The sequence below is a fragment of the Haemorhous mexicanus genome, chromosome 6 (genome assembly GCF_027477595.1).
Source record: "Haemorhous mexicanus isolate bHaeMex1 chromosome 6, bHaeMex1.pri, whole genome shotgun sequence".
NCBI classification, from domain to species: domain Eukaryota; kingdom Metazoa; phylum Chordata; class Aves; order Passeriformes; family Fringillidae; genus Haemorhous; species Haemorhous mexicanus.
This window is the reverse complement of record NC_082346.1, coordinates 28,164,363-28,190,229: the sequence shown is the minus strand read 5'-3', so window position 1 is coordinate 28,190,229 and position 25,867 is coordinate 28,164,363. Positions and strand designations below refer to the sequence as shown.

The 25,867-nt window shown below is 46.7% G+C and overlaps 1 protein-coding gene across 3 annotated transcripts in view; it reads right to left on the bottom strand.

The window, feature by feature from the left end:
• Positions 1 to 9,031: 9,031 nt before the first annotated feature.
• TYRO3 (TYRO3 protein tyrosine kinase) overlaps positions 9,032 to 25,867 on the bottom strand; it is a 41,150-nt gene continuing 24,314 nt past the window's right edge. For all 3 annotated transcript variants that reach the window (XM_059849489.1, XM_059849490.1, XM_059849492.1), the window contains 10 exons: positions 24,144 to 24,273; positions 23,231 to 23,331; positions 22,189 to 22,284; positions 20,402 to 20,482; positions 18,652 to 18,744; positions 17,827 to 17,948; positions 17,410 to 17,519; positions 15,819 to 15,978; positions 14,350 to 14,486; positions 9,032 to 11,475 (listed from right to left, as the gene is read on the bottom strand). In XM_059849489.1, coding sequence (XP_059705472.1) covers positions 11,100 to 11,475; positions 14,350 to 14,486; positions 15,819 to 15,978; positions 17,410 to 17,519; positions 17,827 to 17,948; positions 18,652 to 18,744; positions 20,402 to 20,482; positions 22,189 to 22,284; positions 23,231 to 23,331; positions 24,144 to 24,273 — 1,406 coding nt within the window. In that variant the 3' untranslated portion in view covers positions 9,032 to 11,099. The remainder of the gene's footprint in view (positions 11,476 to 14,349; positions 14,487 to 15,818; positions 15,979 to 17,409; positions 17,520 to 17,826; positions 17,949 to 18,651; positions 18,745 to 20,401; positions 20,483 to 22,188; positions 22,285 to 23,230; positions 23,332 to 24,143; positions 24,274 to 25,867) is intronic.

Below are 25,867 nucleotides of genomic sequence, written 5' to 3'. Positions count from 1 at the left end.
GTCTCTGGACACTCGCAGGAGCCTGTGCTTCTGAGGCTGGGCTTCTGCTCTCTCTTTTACAGAAAACTGCAAGGTGGCTAAGTCCTCTCCTCAGGGTTCGTCTCAGCTTCCCTCTAAGAGGGCCAGGGACAGTGGCAGCCTTCGAATTCCCAAGCTGCTGCCTTCCCCAGCCCAGAGAAGGCCGGGCTGAAACAAGGCTGCAATTCGGCTCCTCATCTCAGTCACTCCACAGAGAGCTGGGAGACCTGCGGCAGCACCCACAGGAGGGGAGCTGCTGGCGCCGGCGTGTCTCTCTGCAGTTTACTGCCGGCACGCTGTTTATCGAATGCAGAACCCCCCTGGGAATGCATCAATGATGAGACGCTGGGATTTGGCTTTCTTGCTGCAGGCGAGTTCCCTACGGGCACAAGGTACCTTTGGGATCTGGCCAAAGACCATCGCTCGCCGAAGGCAGCAGCCCCGGCCACCCCGCCGAAGCTCTCCCAGCCGCGCTGCCTTTCCCAACTGCTTTGTGTGCCGCAGTTTTGGCTGCCACAAGCCTAGCCGAACCCTGTATTTTTTCCTTCCTTTTCCCGTTTTGAAGAGACCGCGGCCTAACAAACCCTTTCCTGCCCTAATGGTTCAAACCCACCGTCCCCAGGCCTTGGGCTGCCCCCCTCCTCACGGTGACGGGCGACACCGCACGCGAGGGGTTAAACCTTCCCCCCCGCCAGCCCCGAGGAAGGAGGCCCCCGGCGCAGCTCCCGGGTCAGATCGCTATCGCAGCGCCATCGACCTGAGTCCCGCTGGGGCGGGGGCCGGGGCACAGACCTGCCCTGCCTGGAGTGCCGTGAGGGGCACGGTGTGCGAGGGGTCGGGGCACAGCCCTGCCTGAAGTGCCGTGCGGGGCACGGCGTGCGAGGGGCCGGGGCACAGACCTGCCCTGCCTGGAGTGCCGTGCGGGGCACGGCGTGCGAGGGGCCGGGGCACAGACCTGCCCTGCCTGGAGTGCCGTGCGGGGCACGGTGTGCGAGGGGCCGGGGGCTGCCCTGCGCCCCAGGGGCCCCCGGGCGGGCGCGGGCCTCGGGTGCCTCCATCCCCGCGGCCCAGGGCTCCTCCGCGACCGTACGCACGCCGCGAGAACCCGAACGCCGATCGCTCGTCATCCACGTGAGCGCGGAGCTGTCCCGGAGCCCCGGCAGGAAGCTCCAACTGCAAACCGCCCGCACACGTCTGCCGGCAGCAGTGCGAAAGCAGCCGCGGCACGGAGGCACCCGGTGCCAGCGAGCGCAACTGGCTGAACTTCCCGACAGCACCCAAGCCTCTCCCTGGCTCCTAGAATTATTTCCTTTTAAACTGAAAGTGGTGGTGATTTCTTACATATGTGAAGCCAGTAGTTCTCATGGTGAAACATCCCCATTTAAAGCAGTTTTAAGAGCCCCAAACGATATTAGATCTACCCGTGACTCTACCCCAGATAGACTCTGCCCGTGCCCTGTAGCCTCTCCCGGTGAAAGGAGACATGAAGCAGGTGCAGCTTGTCCCTCCTGCAAGAGGCAGAGCTCTGCCCCTGCAGCCCAGACTGCCACTGGCATACTGGGGTCAAGGCCTTGGACCTTCCCCAAAGCGGGAGGCCTACCCAGTGGGTAACAGGGAGGGAGGAAAAGGGAGAGAGAGGAGTAGGGGAAAGGGACAAGGCAGGCGTTGGGCGCTGGGGTACTGCTCAGAGGCAGAACAATGGGGTACAGGTTTTCTGGGTGGGTTGGAAACCATTCTTAGATTGTTGTTGACCATCTAGAGGCTCCCACGGATTGGCAAAATGTTTGCCCTCCCCAAGGATGTCTGAGTGGTCAACAGCAAGTGAGGGGAGCTCAAGGTATCGGCTGTACCACCTGGGCATGAGGGCACCCTCTCCCCTTCCCATCTCCCAGCCCCAGCAGCACAGCCCTGGCAGGACTAAGCAGCAGGGTGGACAGTTTTGCCATTCAAAGCAACCTGCTGCCCTAAGCACTTGTCTGCTACCCACATCCTGCCTCTGAGGCTGATACAAAGGAAAAACAGAGCTCCCGAGGCAGGTGTGCAATGCAGAGACCAGCTCAGACACCCGACAGCAGAGCACCAGCTCTCAGAGTCTGGCCTGAGGCAAGGAAACGTGCTCAAATAACTACAGCTGCGTCAGTGGTTCGTGGTCCGTGAGCAGCGCAGTCAGAGCACATTCACAGACCAAAGCCACTGGCTTTAGCAGCCTGCTGCTTGTGCTGTACCCATTTGGGCAGGGATGGTTTCCTCAGTCCAGCTCCTCACCAGGTCTGGGAACTGGCAGCCCTTGGGCAGCCTGTGAGCAGTAGATGCATTCTTACAGCTCATCTCCCAGCATGTCCTCAGTCAAAACTCCCCCAGTCAATGTGAGGAGGGACTGTCAGGACACTTCACTATGAAGGCAGCATCCTTCTCTAAAACAAGGACATGCTAAGGTGTCCACTTCAAGTCAGTGTTTTCATGTTATGTATTTCACTGAAATGCTTCCAGAGAAACTACTAAAAAGGCACAGACAAGGCAATTATCAAATATAGATTTGCTTCATAGATGCTGCTGATAAATAACATAACCACATCACAAAACTGCACAAGCAGCTTAGGGCACAAATAAGCAACAAACTCTGTATGGTCTGAGAGCTGGCACTTGAAGATGTTTCTGCATCCCTCCCAAACTTGCTTCATAGGGCAGCTCACCATATCTACATCCAGAAATCTCATCAGGTTTTGCATGCTGAATGTCAATGCAAGCAAAAATTACTAGTTTGGGGCCAAACTAGTAATTCTCATTTCAGTTGCTTCCTGTAGTTTTGCAGGAGTCAATAGGTATAACTGAGCAAAGGTTAAGTCTGGCCAGGAAAATCTCCCAAATCTTAGCCTGTATGGAGCTAGAATATAGAATTTTCTCTCACTCAGCAATCTGCTACTCCTTGACAACTGAATCATGATAAAAAACCATTCAGAAACATAAGCAGGATTACCATTCACTGTTCACCAGCAAGGTCACTAAGCAGAGTAAAGCACTGAGGCCATCTCAAGAAATGTGCCTGCTGCCAAGGACCCTTAGAGCAGTTCAGCAGCATGGTGACAAGATCCTGAACTGGTCAGCGAGGGGAAGGATCCGGCTGGTCACACACCGCATCCTTGTGGGTGTAAGTGCTCTAAGTGCTAGCGGGGATCAGGGGCTGTCCCAAGCCAGGCAGGATGGCTGTTCTCAATCTGAGTTGGGGCAGGGACAGGAAGGAGAATGTGGCCATAGGGAGGTATTGAAGTTGCATTTGTGAGATGCAAAATAGGATCTCATGGCTGAGCAGGCAGCAGGGAGAGCTGCAGGGAAAACAGAGCCTGCTGGGAAAAGTTTCCCCTATAGACCTGCAGATCATTGAATGACTTCAGCTTTCTGAAGGGCCTACGTTCAACTGCCTTTATGGGCATATTTCTTAGGATTATAAACAATGAATGTGAGGGATTTTAAAAATCAGGCAAAGTCTGCTGTTATACAAGTCCCAAGAGCAGCTCCAATTCGTTCTGTAGGAGAGGAGACTGGCATTTCTGACACACAAATGTCATGCTAGAGACTACAAAATGTCCCCAACTGGCACATTATCCCACTTCTGCCCTCTCTGAGCTCTCTCTGGAGCAGACAACTCTGGCTCACTGGCCAGTCCTCAGCAGCTGGCCCTGGAGGTGCAAAACTGAATCGATCCCCAAACTTCCTCAGGATTGCTCACTTCAGGCTGCCCTGGCCTCTTCTGTGCATGAGGGATCCTACCACCAAGGCATGCTTCTGTTTCCAGCATCCTCCCTGCAAGCAAAAGCTCAAGTGAGAAGAAACTGCTGTAACAGAAGCCATTGTCTGTGGGTTCATCTGCACTGAGGGAAAGGCATGTTGTGCCCTTTAACCACACCTGGTGAAAACAAGGCAGTGCCTTGCTTCCATCTGTGCTAGCAGGTTCAGGAAAAGACTTGTGGGAGAGACACAGATACACCTCATCCTGCTACTGTACAGCAAGACCACAGAAAGCCTTGTCTTCTTTAAGATTTAATCCCCCATTTGCACTAATGTTGTGCTAAGAACAGCTTTTTCTTTATTTGCCAAATTTAGTGTCAGTGATGTTCTGTGAGATGTTTACTGAGGAAATAAATCTATTAATTTTTTCTCATGAAATTTCAGAGCCTTCCTGGAACAAAGGAAAGTGCATATTTTCTACATTCACAGATTTCTGATAAACAGGCAAGCTGCAAAGCACGATGTTGAATTCTTGCCAGCCTTGTGACGGCATCATCCCCTGGACTTCCGTGAGCTGCTGCGCAGTGCCCCTGCTGTGGGATCAGCATCAGGGCTCAGCAGTGCTACATAATGCTTCAGCAGCTGAACAGGCTCAAGGAAGAAAACCAACGTCAGCCCAGCAGATCATCTTCACCCAGGAGAGGTCAGGGCATGGTGTAAAGGCAGACTGGGTGCATTTCCAGGTTATGTACCACATCCTTCCCTCAGTTGTGCTATTTTCATGCCAGAAATCTGATCTGATGATCTCAGTGCCTTTCTCACTGATTTACACCACTATCAGCAATGCGTGGTTCAGACCTGCAGTGCAGAAGGCCTCTGGGATGAGGTCTGCTCCACTGAGACTAAATGGTCAAGTATGTGAGCATAAATCCCCCCAAAAAAGTCTCTGTAGGCCAACTGTGTCTTTAGTTCCAGCACTGCAGCTCCCTACCATACAGCTTGACAGAGCTCAGCAGAGTGGCAATATTTTGTGGAGTATATTAAGAAAGCAAACAGAGAAATACTGAGCCATGCTAATTTCTGTAATAAATTAATAGGTTCAGCCCCTCTCATTTGGATCCTTGCCTGATGATGCCTGCAGAAAAACCCACTGGCCAGTAGGGCAGCACTCCTGATCAATTTCAGTGGTTACCCAGGGAGACTTCATCAATAGGTAGAAAATTTGGGAAAGATTTCATATAGTGAGCCTGATCATTGCCTCAGGTACAGACCAGAGTATCAGTTTCAATGGAAGTGCATTGGCGTAATTGGGAGTGTTGGCAGACAAGCTGGAGTGAATCAGATGGGGGGAGGGAGTGTGAGAAGTCACCGGCTGTTTGCTCTGCCAGAGATTTCCACCCCCTCAGCAGTGCTGGTAGAAACATGTGCCTGTGCTTCATCCTTTTCTGTGCATCATCAGGTATCTCTTCACTACCCTCAGCAGTACCTGCACTGCTGGCCCTGGCTGATGGGGTCCCCAGTTACAGCAGAGAGGGAGCAAAAAAATATTGGGGTGAGGGTCTTGAACTGCCCCAGCTGTCTGGTGAAATGCTTAGGCTTGAAGTTCAGATTTGACACAGGTTTTTTTACTCTGCAGGGCTTCTGGCAACAGCTAAGTGTCTGCTTCTTTCTGGAATGCAGCCTGGGTCCCCTGCATAAGCCCCAAGTCTGCATCTTCCTTTGCCCTTACACCCTGCAGCTCAGGTACAAGGTTCGAAGTCACCAAAAGGCTACTAAAGCTCAGCCCATCCTCATATGCCCTGCCACGTGCCTGCACAGTATTTCTGCTCCTCTTTCTCTTTGTGTATCTTTGTGTAAGAGGGATTCTGTAGACAAATAATACCAGGAGACGTATTAATTAGCTCTGAACCTTGCCTGACGCTGGGGAGGCATGCTGCTTTACATCATCCAGCAATGTGAACCTTGGGGGCTTTTAGCTTCTTTAAAGGTAATTTAATAAGAAGGAACAGCGAGCGGCAGCAGCGAGTGACCGAAGGGCTCTCTGCTCTGGCTAGCAGCGTGTCACTCAAGCAAAAGTCGCTGTCGCAGAGGCATTCATTGGCAGAAGTAGAGAGGCAGCAGCAGTCTCCCACGCAGCTCAGGTAATGACAGGGTACAAGCCAGGATCATTGTCTTATATATTAACTAAGAGAGCAGAGACCTTCTGAATTTGCTGCCGTAACTGCCATGTTGCAGTGTGCAGTCTGCTGCTCTCCAATGACCCGTCATTTCTGCTAGCTCCCCCTTTCTGTCACCTTTACTGGCACTGTGTGGTTATCAGTATGTGCTGCAATCTCCTGTACTCCAGCTGGATCATTTATGCATGCAAGCCCTCCTTCTTTGTCACAAATTTGTGCTTCCTTACACCACATGCTGGCAAGAGCCAGCTCCTATAGACTCTTCTGGAAACTAGTCCAGTTCTACAAAATCTATATTGAACTGAGCAAAGCTTAAATCAACAAGTGCCATCTATCTCCTGGGGTCTCACATTTCTTTCAGATCTATTTCAAGCCAGTGAAAAGAAACTGGAGGAAATAAAAGCTGTTTAGATACTTTCTGTGCTGCTGAAATACCTGTTCCCTAATTTCAGTCCTACTGTCATATATAACCAAAAGATGTTCCGTTTCACCTAACTGCAGCTGGGAGTGAGTTGGCTTGGCGTGCCTCAAGCTGGAGGATCCATGTAGTAATTAGGAAGTGAGGAGTTAATCATCTTTGTTGTTGCTAGACCTCGGTGCAGTGACTGAGGTCTGATTCATACCGACACTGAATTCCCTTTATATGACAAAAAACACAATCAAAACCCATGTCCATCAGTCTTTTCTGTTCTTGGACTAAGTAATTGATTTCTAGCTCTGTTTCCCATGGTAACAAGGCTCTCTGATCACCAGCTGCACGTGTTGGCCCTAATAGCTTTTGAATCCACTGCTTTATTTCAGTCAAATGCGATGGCAAGATTGAGGTCTGAAGGATAATTAAGTTCCTACAAGTTTTCTGAAAAAAGTCTGCATGTGGCAGACCCTATTACTTCCACATCAGTATGTTCACTGCAGATGGAAATTCAACGAGCATTAGATGCCAGAGACCCCACCAAGGGAAAAGGTCTTGTAAGAACCTTAACTAGGGGCAAGCTTCACCCAGAGGTTGCAATCACCCATTGGATCCAAATCCACAGGAATCCAGTGTTTGTAGAACAACTCACTATTTCAAGGGAGCGCAGCAGGTGTGAAATAACAAACCAGTATAAAATTAGGACTGTCTATGAGGGTTCCTCACAGAAATCCCTGGTAAAAAATAAGAGAATTTGCAAAAGTTGGTGATTGCTGAGCATCAGGAGAGGATGAATACTACCAGCAATGTATAGAATGTAAATCAGGAAAATATCTATGTGCAAAGTGTTCCTTTCACTGGTCAGCGAGACTCAGATTTTTACTCAAAATTAATTGCATTTCACTTCTAGGCAGTGTTTTTAGAGAGTCAAGACTTCAACACTTCCCTCCAAACACATGTCAAGAAGGAAGGTGGCTGGTTCCAGTGTAGCTGTGCAGTAGCTCCAAGGTATGTCCATGCACTTGCTGCAAGCATCTGCTGAGCTGTCAGCCCTGAACACACCAGTCCCCACACTGATCAGGTACCAGGTCAGGCTGCAGCATCCCCAGATCTGCAGGCTGAGCTGCCAGCACAGCCCAGCTAAGGCTCATCAGTCAGCCTGCACTGGAGGTGACAGGGGCATGTCTCCTCCTGCACTAACTACTCCTATGCAACACAGGCAGTGCTGTGAGCTTCTGCTGTGCTCTTGCTAGGTGCTGTGGAGTCATGCTGCCTCACAACGTAGCTGGTAACTGCCCCACATGGCCTGAGCCTCTGTTAAAAAGAAGGAGACCTTGTCTCTCCCTGTCTCAGGGAGATGTGGATGAAGGAGCATGGTTAGGCTTACCCATATGGGACAGAAGTTGCTTCAGCATAAACGTGCACATGTTGGACATCCCACTGCCCCAGGAGACCGGGCAAGGGCTGCTTGGGAAGATGGGAGGGACTGCACTGTTGGACTGGGTGATGGAAAAAAAGGGTGGCTGTGGGAGAAACATTTTGTTTAATTAGGAAAACACTGTGCCAGGCTGGTGCCTAAATCAGAGCTGTTAGGCTGGAGCTTCCCTGGGGTCAGGATCACAGTGCTGTCTCCAAGCAGATGCAGGGCCAGGCCAGCTCTGTACAGCCTCTTTGTGATTTGAGAGCAAAATACTGCAGGGCACCTGGGCTGGACCAGAGAGAGCACCTCATCCTTTACCAAAACACACAGCCAGCCCCCACTTCAGACACCTGCTTGGTCCCAGCTGAGGCAATGCCATCTCTGTTCTGTATGTCATATATAAAATTTCACATTTCTGCTTTCTGACTCCCTCTTGACAGCTCATCCCATCTGTCCCCATTTTAAAATCTCCTTCCCTCCCTCTTTTTTCACTAGTTCTTCTTCTGGTGTTGCCTCTCCCACCCACAACACAGCTTCATTTGTACCTGGTCTCTCCAGGCTTTTATGCAAAAGGATTAAATCATCATTTGAAACAGATCTAAGGGACATAACTGGGCACTGGAACCTTAAAATATTAACTAAATCAGCTGCTTAGTGCTTTGGAAGTTGTTTTTCCTGCATTGCAGATGGGGGGTGAGCGCTTGTGCCGTTTCCCATCACTCTTCCTCTCTGTGTGAGCTGCAGGCAGAGGGCGTGCAGCGTGCTGTTTGCTTGTGAAGAATAAAAGCGTGAGGTACGCCTTTTCTTCTCTGCAAGTTGGAAATCCAGGGGCTCTTTTATGTTGTGCTTGGAACATTTGAGTCAGGAGCTGAATTCTACCCACCTCCTCCAAAACTCTTTTCCACTGAGGGCACTGACAGTAGCTGGATGGGCGCACGCGACAATTTTCAGGGAGGAACTGACGCACGGGTCTTGCATTCCTGGGTGGGAAGCACCACATCCCAGTAAGAGCTTTTCCCCAGGTTCCTGCAGAGCGGTGGCTGCAGAGCCTCTCTTTGTGATGATGCCCCTGCCCATCAGATTTTGGCCTTCGCAATGTCAAGGCTGGAGCAATGCAGGGTGACTGTCACCTGGGCAGGCCAAACGTTCTCTGCCCCCAAGAAGTAGCTCAGTCATGCTTGGTGAAGGAAGAAAGACGACTTTCAGCTGGGGCTGACTATAACCCCACACAGTTAGTGGGGATCATCACACACTCTGCCACAGTTAAGAGGCTGGGACTCAAACACAGTACAGGTTTTATTATTAAAAAAATGCATAAAAACTAAAGACATGCTTCCCAGAGTTAGAGTCTATATGTACATCTGCACTTCCTAGGCAGCTGCAGGGAGCATAGCCTTCTGCCCTCACTGCAAAAGTGCCCTGCACAGGTTTTTGTTACCCTTTGTTAGGTGTTATCTTCTCACCTGCATTTACAGCATTCCGGCTAAGTGAAGAGAAAACCCTGTACTGCCTGGGGTGTAAGATGGTAGAATTTGTATCTGTGACTGAGAAACCATACTGAATTTCTGAAGACACCTCTGGGACATCTCTGTTCAGTCGGAAACTTAATGGAAAGGACCCATGCGCAAGTCCCAGGCTGAAATTCCCCTTCCCTAGGAAGAGTTCTCATCAGGGCTGAAGCTTGACCTGAATTTTATATTTAGACCCCAACCTTACAATAAGCAAATACTGGGTATCGAAGGGTGGAGTGTTCTGATACCAAGTCTGCAATCTCATTTGACTTTTTGGTCCCACCTTTGCCAACTCAGTAAATGCTGACATTTGTGGTATTAGTTTGAGAAAGTGCAATGTGGAATCCTAAGAAATACTGCCAAGTTTTCAGCACAGTGAAAATAAAAGAAATGAAGATCTAGCAAATATTTAGGATAACTAGAGTAAGATGTAACTGCACTTCCTTGCTGGGAACCACTGCACAAAACAAATGCTGATTTACAGTAAAATATTAAATTATTAAAAACCACACAAGCACTTGCAGTTACAGTGAGTCAGACATGCTGATTGGAAAACAAAACAAAACCCAAAGAGCAAACCCATTAATTTTGCCCTGTCTGGAAGGCTGCAGTGATACTAATCCACGTTTTATGTGACTTTTAGAGCATGCCAGAAAGCCTCCTAAATAGGAAGGCCAGTGGTTCTCAAGCTTTTTCATCATGAGACCTCTCTCTTCAGAAAGAATCTTCCAGTTGATCCCTCCCCTCAACACACATCTTCCTGAAATTGATTTCACATGTCACTGTAGCAGCTACAGTTCTTCATTATTTGAAGAAGTCATAGGACTAATAAAGAGAATGATTGAAAGAATCCAACTTTGAAGCAAATGCTGAATCCCGCTCCCGCTGAAACTGAGCAACTCTGTCATTCTGTATCTCAGTCTTCTTCCTCTCCTGGAGGGCAGCACTTAGCATTAATTAACACTGTTTCCCCATACTGCTGTTAAGTCCTCTCTACACTGCTTCCTTTCCATTCCTTTGAAGTTGGATTCTGCCCTCACACAAGCCAGCTGCTTTCCCTCCCTTTGCATTTTAATGTCAGCTGCAAGTCTAGTCAGGCCTGAACTGGCATCAAACAGAAGAAAAAGAAAGACATAAAAAAAGGTACATGGGGAGAAGAGGAATGCTGGATTTTCATTTTTTTTCTAATTTCTTTGCTCACCAAAACGTCTGAAACTCTTAAAAGAGCCCTGGACCGAGGAAGCGGCAAATGTCACTGCATGAAATGAGCCACATGTTCAAATGCAGTGCTGGGTAGGAGCAGATCCGCTGATCAGTTTGAGAACCACTGAGGTAGGCAACAAGTCTAGGCAGTACTGCTGAGTGAACATGAGGGGAATTTTGCCCTCTTGTCCTGAATGACAATATAAATACCCACTAGAGTTTTCAGGGGTACCAGTCCCAAAGTCACGCAGCCAGGATTGAAGACAACATCTACACAAGAGCAAGCACTGACTGAACAGAAGGTGTATTCAGCTCTGCTCCAGCACTCAGTGAGAAGAAGCAGAGCACAGACTCTGACTGCCGCCTTAGCTCTGAACTCCTTTCAGCAGGATGTGGTCAACCTGTAACCCTACTGCCTCCCTCCCCAAATCCAAGGGGTTGTTTGGGTTGCAGTTCTTCCAAGCTATTTGCCACTGCAGCCCACACAGGTGGTGGAAGCTACAGAAGCTGCCCAAGAGCCCTGGCCAGTGCTGTTCAGAGCCATTCCAGATCCGGCATCAGAGCCCCAGGAGACAGCACCACAGTGCACACATCCAGTCCCAGGGAAGCAGAGTGTCACTGCTATGTACAGGCTAGCAACTCTTCTCTCCTTCTGTCTCTAGCTCATACAGAAGGCTTTTGTCCTCCCCTTCTTGTCCATCTGGATGCCTTTCACCCTCAGCATCATCTCCAAGGCACAAGGGGCTCATAATATAGCGATAGTCACTTGTGACAGCAGCAGCTGCCCCAGCAACAGTCTCTCCAGCATCCATATTTCCAAAGGAGGCATGCAGGGCAGGGTCACTTGCAGACGCCTCTTTGTCCTTCCCAATGTTGACATAGAGAGGATCTTGACTGGAAGAGAGTGTGGACATCCTCCCGCGAATCATTTCCAGCTGGGAGCGGAGTACTCCAAAGCTGGGCCGTAGCTTGGGCTCAGGATGCCAACATCTGCACATGAGATCATAGCTGCAAAACAGAGGGGGACAAGAGCACTGAGAAGTGGAGCAGCCATGCTCTGCACCTCTGAACAGGGGCTCTGAGCAATGAAGCTTAAAAACACAGACACTTCCCCCAGAACCTGTCAGCTTTGGCCTTGCACAGGTGACACAGCATGAATGGTCACTATGGGTCTAATTTCTTGTTTCTTCCCATTTTCAAGGGCATTCTCCCTTTGGTCAAAAATGTTATTTAGATGGTATCAAAAACCCAAAAGCCCTGTCAAAGTATGCTGAATTTCCTGGTAAAGCCCTTGTTCTGCTGTCTCTAGGGAGCTAGAATATGACTTTGAGTGTGACATCACCTTGTAATAGCTTTTGAATTTATTCACAAAAAGCACCCTCACAACCTCTGCCACCCAGAAGCTGAAGCCATCCCTCAAAATTCTAGCTCAAGAGCAGATAAAACACAGGAAGAAAACAAAGATCAGACTGCGGGAGGTGCATGTTATTTCCAGAGTATCCTTTTTTTCATGCCATGTTAACTCAGCTCCCAGAGTAACGGAAGTGTGCTGCTGTTGCTGCCTGACAGGTTGTCAACAGGACTGGAAAAAGGAACTCTGGGTTTGTTTAGAGGGCTGTTAAACAATGGCCAACAGCTTCAGCTCTGGAGAGGGATGCTGAAATGTCCTTTCAACTACAAAGGTGCCACCCCTGTGCAGAAGACGTGTTCAGGGCCATTACCAGGTCCCATCCTGCAGCCTTCCTCCTATGGTCAAACACCAGCTACCTCAGCTCTGGCTGCCCCAGGGCCAGCATGAGGAGACAGCCACTGGCTCTGCTGGCCCGTGCTTGGGCCGGGGAAGAGGAGCTCAGTGCCCTGCTCTCACAGCTCCGTGTCTGTGCTGGCTGCCCTCCCGCTGGCCCAGCCCGCGGCTGGAGTGCTGTGCTGGAGCACGGCCAGAGCCATTGTCCTGCTCCTCTTTGTGCATCACCCACAAGACTGGCAGCTGCATTCCTATGGTGTTATTGTTGCCAGTTTTGCAGGGAACAGGAACAAAGCACAGTGCTGGCACTGAAAAACACTGCATACAAATGAACCTCAGTTGAACTTGTAATTGGAAAAAAATCTGATGTGGCCTTTACTGGGAAATAAAGCATTTCATGATGGGTTTCATTTTACTTTTTGTATTCCTTGTGATCAGATTTACAAGACTGTTTCTGATCTCACACTACTTTTACAGACTGTTTCTGATCTCACACTACTTTTACAGAAAGCTTCCATGGTTCAGTTGTCTTAATTCTAATTTACATCCCTCACAAACAGTAGAAATTATTATAAAAGCTGCAGATAAAAACTTTCAATTCTGTGCAACCAAATTAAATACTTGCTTTTATCTTTGCTGTCCATTGAATAATCCATTTGAAGGAAAGGTAGAAAAACACTGGCTGTACTGAATCAGCTCAAAGGTCCCTTTGCCCCAGCACCCTGTGCCTGACCGAGTCCTGTAGCAACACTTGGGGAAAGCATGAAAGCTGAGGGTGAGCATGTAGTGAGATCTTTCTGGTACATTCTCTCAGGTCTCAATAACCTGTAGCTCAAGCACCTCACAAAACAATGGTTGCACCTTTTCAATAGTTTTTAATGGATTTTTCTCCAGTCCCTATCTAGTAGGTTTTTGAGTCTCTTCTCTACTTTCTGCATCTCTAACATCTTGCAGCCATAAGCTCCACAACTTGGAACCGAAGCTCCTCAGAGCAGTCAAGAGCAGATGTGTAATTCATTTAAGCAGTGATATAACTGTTTTATTTATAATCAGTAAAAAAATGAACCGCTGAGAAGATAAAAGTGTTCACCTTTAGTAACACGAGCACAGATTATTTTCTATGTAGGAAAAAAGGAAAAGGCAAAAGCAACTACATTAAATAATCCACTATCAGAGCAGGAGGAAAGAGGGAGGAAAGAGGTCTTAGACCACTCAAATCAGTGCTTATAGTTACATCTTGCTTTGGGCAGAACACAGAAAACAGAGCCTTGCTTGGGCCCTCAGTGAAATGATTTCATCTTGTCCAGGCAAGGCAAGTTTTACCTTGGCATAAGTTATGGTGACACTCCCTGGGGGATCCCAGCCCCATGTGAGGAGACCAGGAATCTCCAACCACCACCCATGAAAGAAGAGTTCCTGAGCAAACATTTCTTGTGACCTGCTGGCCAAGAGTGATCCCTTGGCAGCAGGATTAAGGCAGGAGCACAGGCTGCAGCATGTGGCTGCCTGCTGCCCTGTGGACTATCTAGGTCCTTCCTGTAAGTCTGAAAATGTCTGCAACCAGAATCTTCAAGATTGTCCTGGATTTGTTCCTAAATGTAATTTAAGGTGAGACACTGATCTACACAACCTTATTTTGTCCCATCTGCTCTCTTCTCTTTCACCCTGCTATTTCTGAGAGTAGGAGATCAAAATTTGAAAACTGGGCCAAGCTTTCAAAGACACATGCAGGCCACTGCCTCTGCAATCCAGTTTCCTTGTAGTCTTGCTAGACTGCTTCTCTGTTCAGCCTTCAGGCTGTGCCATGGAACTCATCCCTTTGCTCAGATGCTGGCCTGAGAAGGCAGGGTTCAGTGATTCTGGAAACACAATTACAGTTTCCACAAAGCCAAGGACTGCTAATGTTGACCGTGTTGAAACCATTGAGCCAAGTTAGCTGCTCGTGTAGTTACCACAGGTTCCTGGGAGCTCTGCCAGCAAAGAATATCTAGTAGCTAACCCAGGGACTTTCTAGTGAATGGCTCTGTGTACTGGAAAGTGGAGAGATTCAGATCAGCGTCCCAGCCAGCTGCCTCTGTTTCCTTCCAGCGAGCCAAATTTCTTAAAAAATCATGTCAGCAGGGTGAGGAAGTACTCACACATCTTCCAGGCACTCTGGGGGCTGCTTCAGCCTGTTCCCACTGATGAGGTAGTTGTAGATTTCTGCATTCTCGATGCCAGCATAAGGGGTTTGCCCTCGGGTCACAATCTCCCACATGGTCACCCCAAACGCCCACTGAAAGAGAACAGCACACAGAACAAGTGAACAGACCGTTCCCTGCTCACTGGGCTTGCTTTCAGTATGCTCAGACTGTGCTGGGTAATGTCATCTGAGCAGCAGTGATGCAAGGACTACCTAAATTCTAGCTAGAAAACAGAAATGACCCACCAGATGCTGCTGGTGCTGGCACATCATCTTAGGAGACAGCTGAAGGCCCTGTCCAGCCCCATCCTGCAATGGAGCAGGGGAAGATTTGGGAGCTACTCCCTCCTGTCTTCCACCTGCAGATCTTTCCTACTTATGTTCTTTAAGGTAAGTGATATCAGTTTTTTGGTTCCCAGCTAGAAGAATATTTTGGTTTGGGGCTCACAAATCAGTTTCTTAATTCATTTAACCAGATTCTGAGTTTCTAGTAATATACAGGCACAAGTGAAAGCAAACTTTAGCCAATAAGCACAGCAAGAACAAACCACTTATGGCTCACATTAATTTCTGCTCTACACTGCACAGCTGTACTTGTACTTTTCAACTAAACTGCAAGGTTTGTGAGGTGCAAAAGATTATTATTTTTATAAGCAAGCCCCTGCCAATGTTTGTTGTGAACTGGCTGAACTAGTGATTGCCAGTCACTAAACCCTGTCTACAGTGGATGCAGCAATGGCTGGGCAACACAGCAGCCACATTACAAGGCACTCTGGGTTATTTCAAGGACATTGTGATAGGGATAACTGGAAAGGCAAGACCACAGGACTGAAGGACAAAACAACTGTGAAAATAGATCAGAAGGCAGCAAGGAAGAGGAAAGATGGTATCAGAAAAAAAAAATCCCAAAAGGAAAATAAGTAACAATTTCAGATGAATGGGTTTAGCCTTGCTCCCCAGGGGCAAAGATATGGGGAGTGTCTAAGCACTGATGTATTCAGAGCTATGGAGTTCCACCAATGCCTTCTGCAGCACAGAGCACCTTTACTGCCCTTGTACCTAGGTGTGTGTGTCACCCGCATTTCCATGTCACCTTCAAACTGTCAGGCAGAAATAAAGGAAAAATAATAATAAGAGAGAAGAAACTGCATAAAGAGAGGAAACGGAAGAGGAGAAGAGGAAAGATGAAGAAGAGGATGGGGATAAACACTGAAAAATAAAGGACAAAAGGACAACAAGAAGAAAAGGGTTGATGTCTTCTGCCATTAACCACTCTCATATATTTTTAGCCTTGAGTTCTGACATCATCCCTCAAACACAAGGTAAACTCCCTTTCCTATCACCAGGGCCTTTTCCCACCCTCAGTGGGATTCCTTCACTCCAGCAGGAATACAAGTGGTCCCAGTGCACCAGAGCAAACCTCACCACATCGCTGTGCGTTGTGTACAGATTATCTGCCAGACTTTCCAGAGCCAGCCACTTCACTGGCAGCTTGGAGGCACAGCCCTGGCGGTAGTAGTCTCCACTGTAGATTTTCTTGGAAAGTCCAAAGTCTGCAACACTCACGTTCATGTTCTCATCCAACCTGTGGGAAAGTTTTCACAGTTAAGGAAAGGAAAGCATTTATTGGCTATCTCTGGCAGAAAAAAAAAAAAAAAAAGGTATAGAGCTCACCAAGTATCACCAAGTATTATAAAAAACAGAATGATTTCATCTACTTGGTGACCAATGTGAAATAGCTTAGTGTCTCAAACTAGTTCCTTCAGACTAACAGGGAACTAATCATGACTAAGGAAGTAAGAAAGTGGCTAGGCTCGGATGGTCTAGACTCTTACACAAAGCACGCTCAGATACTTTCTGTTTCCAGGATTTTCAGAGGACATCTGTAATGCTCACTGCTATCACCAAGGCCTGCACCCCATATTAGAAATCAAAAAAATCATAAGTTATTGCCTAGACTGCCTGTTAAAACAGCTTGAACTGCTAGATCTGCAACATCTCTCCAGGCCTGGTTAATGGTCTGAATTGCTCCGTCAACCACTTAAACATAGACATGTTGGCAGACAGTCCAAGTAAAGACCACAAACTTTGTGCTCCCAGGCCTCATAAAGAACTCACTGCTTCCCCCAGACGATGTGCTGAAATAGGCATTCAGCTTCCTCTGGAGGATGTCTACAAAAACAGAAAATCAGTATGGGTTTCTCATAAATGCCAAAGCAGGCTAACCCATCATTTTTCATCATAACTATCAGGCTCTTTGTCTGTACATCTGGACATTGAAATGCCTTTGGAAATCTGTGTCTCATTGTGGATTTTATTGGTTGTTGTGGTTTTGTTCAGAGGCAGAGTTCTGCTGTCACAATGAGCTGTTCCTTACTCCATTCTTGGGGAAGAAGCAGAGTGGAAAGGATAAAAAAAGGACTTTTCTTTCCTTCAAAGCAGTCAAGGTAGCTTGGTGTCAAGAGCAGTGAAGTGCGATCATACGGTGTGTTCACCATGCAAATATTTTTAGAGGCATTCTCTACAAGCTTTCTAGGAAACTACAATTCTTATATTGTGATAATCAAGTCCTCAAAATAGATACCAGAAATACAGACTTCATCATACAATGAAAGTTCTTTTCTCCTAACACAGCCAAACCCATTCCCTCCTGCTGGTTACTTTACATTGTGGAACAAATAGCCTATGCTGACACAAAACCAATGGAGTGGCTAATTACAAACACATATTGTAATCAACTCTATGAAACTCTATCTGCAAACCAATGACAGAAAGTTCATTATAAAAAGGGTCTGTTTGAAAGATCAGTGGAACTTTAGGAGTTGCTCCCTGCTCCCAGCATCACCACCACGCACCCCACCACAATGACCATGACTCCCCAGTGTCTATTGTCACTTAATGCAAGGATCAGCATTCTTAAACAAGACCCCTTACACTTCTGTCATGCAAAGGGTTTTTCATCCCTCCCTCACCTACTCTGGTCCTTCTTTTCTCTAAAAACTCATGAATCACTTACATGCAGTTCCGAGCTGCAAGGTCCCTGTGTATGAAATTTTTTGAGCTCAAGTACTCCATCCCGCTGGCAATGTCAATCATGAACTTGAGGAGTGTCTGAACAGGCAAGTTCTGTAAGAAATAACAGTTTAGGTTCTATTCCCGGAGGCTTTCAAGCAAATATGACAAAACTGCAAGATTTGCTGCCACTTTGCAGAGCAGGGATGGGGAATACAGGGAGGGGATGGGATGGAATGGAGGAGCTGGTCCCCAGCATGCATGGAATGAAATACTTTAGGATCACATCTCACAACTTCCCCCGGTATTAAAATCCAATCACCTGCCAGTGCCTTTGGGAAACCAATCCTGAGCTGCTCCTAATACATTCTCTGAAAATCCCTAACCTCCCAGAAGGAATTCTACAGCAAGACAGACTTACAAATGGGTTTTCTCCAATCCTTGACATCAGCAAAAAAGCATGGAGGTCTCCATGCTTCATGAAGGGCAGGATCACCATGGGAATTGGGAGACGGCCCTTGGGACGGCTTCGTAGACTGACTCCTGGTGAGGACACACACAGCAAAGGGGTGTTAGCAAACAGATTATTCCCAGGAGGAACCTTACAGGCTGCTGTGCCTTCCTCTTACAGATCTGGAGGAAACTGTGCCATTTTATTGGTACATTCCATGCTCCAAGCTTCTGTGACTTTATGCCAGGTGGTAAGATGCCTCTAACCCTGTTTGCTTCGGAGGCTGTACTAAGAGCCTAGTGCCTCTCAGCTCTTCTTGCAGGACCAACTATAAATGCTTCTAGGATCACTCCAGACCAGACAGCCCCAACCCCAGGCTCTGCAGAGCACTCTCCACATTTTGGAAAATACCTGCATTCCAAAGTGTCTACCCATGAATGTCTTGCTTCTTACTCAGTATTTTCGAAAAGCACAATCTTCCTCCTATTTTTAGCCTACCTGCCCACATTTCACAGCAGTTCAGACATGTCTCAGCCAGCCAAAGTCTCCCTGATGCATTTTCAAGAGCCAAAGAACCATTAAACAGGAGCTGGCTGTTCCTGATGTGTGAGGGCAGGTGTAGGGAGCATTACACACACTCCATCCCCTGGGGCCCGGGAAGGAGCAGTGCTGACCTGCACAGGACTCCAGACAGCACAGAGGAGGCTGCAGCAGCACTGCTGGGGAGAGTGAGGCTGTGTGGGATAATGCAGGAGCAGGAGGGGCTCTGTGGCACGAGCAGCAGCGCTCTCTTACCGATCAGTTTGGTGACATGAGGGTGGTCAAACTCCTTCATGCAGGCAGCCTCCCGCAGGAACTCCTCAATGTCAGTCGAGGTGAAGATGTCCGCTGGAAAAAGTGACTGTAAGTTTTCTTTCTTTGTAGGTGGCTCCAAGGGGCTTTACAAATAATGATTGTTAAAAGCTTGTTCTTTGTGGCACAGCACATCTTCTCAGACCTATAGCTAGATAAGCCATTTTACAACAAAGCAGAGCCTGACACTCTCTCCTGGGATGGGCAGCAGTAAGCACAAATCAGGGACATCTGGCAAATTGGTTCTTGGTAGAGTAAAGAACTACTGGTTAGCAGCTCTTTTCTGAGTAAGAACTTTCCTTGGAAGCTCTGCAAACTGTGTGGGGGTTAAAGATGTAGGAATTAATTAGGTAAAAGAACCTAAACTACAAATGTCAGGGAGAGGAGACATCACACAAATGAAAGAAAATGTTGAAACTGAGGAGATGGCCCAGAGCCTGTGACTGGCACAACAGGGCCCAATTAATCTCTGACAAAGAAGCCATGAAAAATGAATGCTTTATATGTCTCTTAGCATGATTGAGTCTTATAAGGCACTAGAGCTAAGATTTCTTAAATAACCACACTACTGGACAGCTTGGATCAAATTCAGCAGTGATATACATCAGCAAAATTCTGAAGTAAATTATTTCTCATTGCTATGACTCCAGATTTATGGAAATATATCAATATAATCAAGAAGTATCCCAGTCCACTACTCCCACCAGGGCTGCTGCTGAATTTAGCAAGAGTCCTCCAGTCCTGCTGCAAGATCAGACAAGGACCTGTAGGGGAGCGTTCACATTATCTACTTTAGGCAAGTAATTTCAATATAATTCAGAAGACAAAAGGAGATTCCCTTCTTACAGTCAATGAAGAAAGGAAGGTGCCTCTGGAGGCTGACAGATTGTTCCTTAGTTGGATGCCTGAAGGGAGACATTCTGACTACACAAAAGCCTGCCAGCTAATTAGAATTATTGTTGAAACTGGATAAAATGATACAAGTTACACTAGAATGGTACTAAGTGTATTTAGTACAAGCTGTTATTCTGTGACAGCAAACTGAGCCCCAGAGATAAGTGAGTTTGACTGCTTTCAGTCAGTCACAGTTAATTTTTGCCTTACAGGCAAAAGGGATCAAATAACGTAGGTTAACATATATAAGCACAGATATATGCACATTTCCTTTGATTTATACCTATCTCTTAATTGCTTTTCTTGTTACAGACTTCTGCCTGCTAGTTGCCCTTGTTGTGTACACTCACCAAATGGCAAATGTGAAGGGAGCTGTACTGCTCAGTCAAAAGTGCTGACTGAGATGAGTTAGCTTGTCCCTGCATTCAGCCCAGACACCCTTCTGTTTATTCCAGGCTATGTGCTTGCAGGAATACTGTTCTTTCACTGCTGAATTATCAGGGCAGAGCAGACCTGTCTGAACTGTCTGTGCTACATGATGTAGCGGTTTTGGTTGCATTCACCACGTGCTACATGCTGTAGGAGCAGCTAGGTGGTATAGGTCCTTTCCTGAAGAGCTGCCACTACAAAAAGAGTGACATGAACGGGATGGGAGACAACATGGGTGGAGTGGCTGAGTGGGAAGCTCAGAGAGAAATAAAGAGCACCAGGGGATGTTTGCTGAGAATAGGACAGACAACATTTAATTTTCCCAAGCTCTCTTTTCTTGAGTAATTCAGGTAGCCCTGCTCCCACATACCTTTCAGCATCTTCACTGCCACTTTCTGGAAAGAGCCATCATCTAGCTTCAGTAGTGCCTCTCGAACTGACCCAAACTCTCCTGTAAAATTACCAGAGTAGGCAGTGAGGGAACAGCTTCTTGTGAAGAAAGCATGATTCACAGCAGGTTCACTTCAGGGGTCACTGGCAAAGAAGCTGAGTACCCATAAGAAATGCTCTGTTTTTCATTCTGCAGTTCCAGACAGCAGCTTTCAGCACATGTGTGTCTAGAAGATATCACTACCAATAGACAGAGCTCAGTGTGCTGGCAGTCCAGAAGGGAAAGGAAAATGAGAAGGGAAAAAAGCAATTCCTGACCAGACAGATGATGCAGAGACAGAGTTTAGGCTGGGCAGACATTTTTGGGGAAGCCATAGCATGAGGGATGAGTCTGAGTGAGGTTCTGTTCAGAGAGGAGGCTCATTGCTGGAGCAGCAAGTGGATGGGCTGGCTGAGGAAGCTCTTAGTATAGACAGCCATCAGAGCTGAGTGATAGTGCCAGGGCTCAACCATTTGAGACACAGCTTTATCTCTCACAACTCAGAGAATTACTTCCATGAATCACAGCTGACCAGAGAAAACATAGAGTATCTACTTGTGTGTGAGTGGTATGTTGATTCACAGAAGGCAGTATTTTGCCCTGATGTGTTCTCTAAGGGAGTTAAGAGGAAATGCAGCAGGCCAAAACCTCTTCAAAATATTTAGCCTAAAGAGGCCTTATACCTCTTTAGGCTAAATACTTATAACAGCCTCTTTGCATTAGATCTGGCTCTAGATTTGCTCTCCCTAATTTTGTAACTGCTTATCCCACCCACAATGCATGAGTATGAGGAACTCTGATACTGAAAGGAAGGAAGCAAAATATGGCACTCAGGACACCTACCCCAGAAGTATTATCTTCCCACTGGCTTTTCACCAGTGTCCTTCACTACTCTATGGCATGTGCTTACTTCACAAAAACCATGAGCAGTGGATCTGACCACAAATCAGGAAAATGGGAAGGAACAAAGGTATTTTGTGCTGCTCCCATACTGTGGAGCTGTTGCTCAGCTGTAGAGTCAGATAATGCAGTTATGTCATCTTGTCACATGTAACCTGGGCTTGTGGCAGTGGGGCTGACAACACAGACCAGGTGCTGCCAGCTGGCATCCCCACACCAAGGCCATGCCCTGGGGCCCCTCTGCACCCAATTTCAGTTTACCTGTCATGGGAGCAGCCCAAGAGGGTTGAAGTAGGATCCCAGAAACTGGCCAAGAGCTAACACTCACAAACAGATGACACAGCTGTTGGATTACTTAGCATTGTTAAGCCCTCTGAGACCACTTCTGCAGGAAGGTCATCTTCCTGCTCTGAAAGAAACACATTTGTTCTAGCAGGGATGGAGTGGAAGAATGCTCCCTGTGGGAAAGGGTCAAAAAACCCTGCAATAAAACTAGTCTTATGAAGAAAAATGAAAAGGTGAATTTTAATTGAATATTCCTTTGTTTAAATCTCTGCAAGAAATTCACACTGCTTTGGAAAGCTGAGCATAGGCTGCAGCTCATGGTTGTGTAGAGCCATGTTACAGGAATGGCTTAGCCAATATCCTCTTAGTTATGCTAAACCCCTGAAATGTTTTATCCCAGTGGAAAGGGTAGCTCCATTTAAATTTCCATCTACAAGCTGGAGAGAAAACAGGCTTGCTTGTAATTGCTTCTTCCTACTCAACAGTTAAAATAACACAAGTGGGATTTTCAATGTAAAGCCTTGTTCAGTTTTGGCTCTTACCCTTGCCCAACATTCTTCCCAAGGTGAACTGCTGTTCTTGGATTAAGACATCTTTTAGTTTTGTCTTCAACTCATCACTGATCCCTACACTCTCCACTGGAAAAAAAAAAAAAAAGAAAACAACAACAAAACAAATGAAGCATCAAATAAGGGATATTTAAATATTCTGTCACAACATCAAGAGTCACCTGTTCTAACCTCCATCTCCAATCTGGTTCCCACACTGTAAGCAGGAAAACCTGTAAAGGGCAGAATTCCCTTTCACGTCCTCTAGCCTCACCTCAGACAAGTGGCCAGTACCTTTCAAACATCAGAAAATGTACCTACAGTACTTAAAGGGAGAGGGTGTGATAATACCACCCTTAAACAATCCAAGAAAACAGGAATACAGAAATAATGTAAAGAATGCTGAGAAGACAAAATCCAATCTGAAGGGCCAGTGATAGACACTGGTTCATACAGCTTAATTTAAGCTGATGGAGCTGCACCATTTTAATGACTTGACTGGAGCATGATCCTACCCCAGCTAAGCAGTGCTGCCACAGAGAGCCATGCCCTTCCTGAACCAGGAAACAGAAATGGATGACCTTAATGGATCATCTGACCATTCCTGGGACTCCATCTCCTCTTTGATAAGTTACTAATTCCTGGCTTTCCAAGACTGATTAATTGGTTCATGCACAGCTCAGCATACTGAGTTGAAAAAGTCCTGCTAATATTGTTCAGCCATATTTATCTCACCACTGGATTATATTCCAGTTGAAGGAGACCTTGTATTGTGAAAATGGGGCAAGGGAGTGGTGAATTTATGTCTTGCATTGATATACATAATGACTGTAGCTGTAATTAGCAAGGGCCATGTAATTGGTATGGAAACAACCATTCTGGCCTTTCACCTCTGCAATTCACAGCGTCTAAGCCTCACTGTAAATTAATCCCATGTTTTTGATCAAGAAATATCAGTTTCAGTGAAAACAGAGCGAGCATTGTAAAAGCACGAACACAACTTCCCGGGCAGAACCACTCAGGTCATTTTACTTACGTGTGGCTTCAATGAGCTCTGGGCCCTCCCTGTTGAAAGACCTGGCAGCTCTGAAATGGACTGCTGGATCCCCTCTGCCAACCACACTGCCAAAGGCATGGCTAGAAGGCAGAAAAGACACACAGGACCATGATTACATGGGCCATTCACTTCTAAAAGGGTGTGTTGAACAGTATGGATGATTTCTCGCCCCTTGCCATATAAATTCTGCAGACTGTTTTGTTAAAGAGGGTGTATCTGGAGAGGAGGAACATGCTGCTTTGCTGATGCACCTACAGCCTTCCAAACCAGGGGAATGACTCCTCCCAAGTGCCTGGGAGAAGCTGCAGGTTGGGACTGGTTGCAGGAGTCATAGGAACAGAGATGCTGCTTTGACAGGGAGGTCTGGGAGACTGGAAAGAACGAGAACCTTGTTTGCAGTAGGGAGTAAACCACAGCCAAATGTCAGAGGAGATGGAAAGGAAACTTTACTGGAGATCCAGACGGTTCTGGGCAGTCAGGAAGTTACAATCAGCTGACAGAATGAAAACCAGCAAGGGATAAAGGGCTCAGACCATAAGAATACAGATATTTCACCTGTGGATCTTTTCTCTTAAGCAGCCGTGCTAAGAATTATCTTGATAGGATTTCTATTTGTAGAGTCTAATAAGGCCTTGCTACTAACATTTTTTCAACTGTACTGTTGGTGCTGTCATTTTAATGAAAAGGCAGGCACCCCAAAATTATGGAAAAAACCCAATGACAACAAACCCTCCAAAAAAATCTCAACAAAAAAATGACCAATACAGTTACCCAAATAAACTGCCAAAAGTACTCCATCCACAATGCTCTTTTGAAAAATAATTGAGTCAGAAACCACAACAGAAGAGAAAGCAGAGATCTCTCTAACCAGCACAAGGAGAAACTCCCTTACCCAAACCGAGTTTCCTTTCTTCTTTTTCGAAGGAGAATAAGAGCCAGGGCAACAGCTGTGACCAGAGCTGTGAGAATGCCCAATGCCACAGGAACCCAGGACGTCCCGTAAGGAGGTTGTCTCTGGCCACCTAGATGATGGAGAAAACACCAGTCAGAAAACAGAAGACGGCTAATGTTACACAGACCAATTTCTCCTTTAGTTTTTAAATGGGAAAGCCATGCTGCTGGACCTGGTGGATCTTTGTATACTGGAATTTGGCATAAACAGGTACTCAGACAATCATCAGGAAAACTAGCTCTTTCTCACAGCAAAGACAGAGCAGAAGCATCTAGCTGTCAGAAACTATTGGTTTTGAGCCTTGAGAATGTAACAGGTGCTGCACCAGATTATAGTATTTCACATGAGCTCATGATCTGGGGCACTTCAAACGGAGCCTCAGGACAAGAAGGTTCCTTAGCATGATCATTCTGTGCGTGGGCTTCACCCTGTCCTGTTTGAGACAGACCAGAACCTTGACCAGGTAACACAGCACCACCTGAATGTCAGCCAGGCAACATTTTGAAAGGCAACAGAGAAGGACAATTGCCTCATGGCAATATGGTTAAAAATATTTACATTTTTTCTCTAACCCTTCCCACAAAGAGAAGCACCCTGAGGGACTTCGTATTAGCTATAACTCCACAATGTTGTTTGGTTGGTTGCAGCTTCTCAATGTCTCTCCCCAAAGAAAAGAAAATTTGCTCCCAGAATACCTATACTTTTGACTACAAAAGGTCTACAGAAGAAATGGAGACACTGTCAAGCTGAGCAAGCTGCCAGGCAAGGAAGATAAGCAATACAGTTCTGAATAAAAAGAATATTATGTATGCCTGGCAAAAAAATGATAAATTAATCCAACTCCCGGAGAGACTACTTCTCCAAATACAATTACTAAGGATTAAATGTGAATTTGAATGGATTTATTAAAATCTAGGATAGCCCTCATTCCAAATTGTTTAGGAGCTACCAAGAAAAGGTATCAGGCCCCTGAGCACCTCCTTCATCTTCATGCTCACTTGCTCACCCCCAGCAGCTGACTGCCCTTTACCTGAAGGTAAGGAAGAATCATCTTTGATGATGTAAATAATCCTGATATAAGTTATGACAGTATAAATAAACCTGTTCTTAAAAGAGATGTTAGGTTCATGGGCTGGAATTTGGATGGATCTCTGCATAGATGCATATGAAAAATAATCAGACAACCCTTGCTGGCAGAGTCCTGGCAGGCAAGAGGCTTGATTAACAGCTGCATTGAGGAGCCTTATCATCCAGGTTTTTAGAGAAGTAGTATTAGTTAATAAACAGGCAGAGCTTAAGGACACGGAATTGTGGACAAAGGAGGAAGCAGACTAGTACTTCTCCACTTGAAGCAAATTATCAGGTCCTTAGTACTTGTTTTCCAGCATCTTATCTCCTTCAGTGACTCACAGTTTCTTTTACCACCCAGAAGGCTTTACAGGCTCTGGGGCTTATGATACTCCCTCTTGCTGCAATTTTCATCCCAGCCTTCAAGGCTGTTTATGAGGAGGGAGAGATCAGAAACAGAAGCTGTCTTTCTCAAATAAAATAGAGGTAACTGCAACCCTCTCCACAATTCCCAAGCCAATCACTTGGTCTGATTCTGCCTAACAATCAGGGTAGAAACAGCTAACAACACTGATGAAAAAGGTCCTCTCTCATAG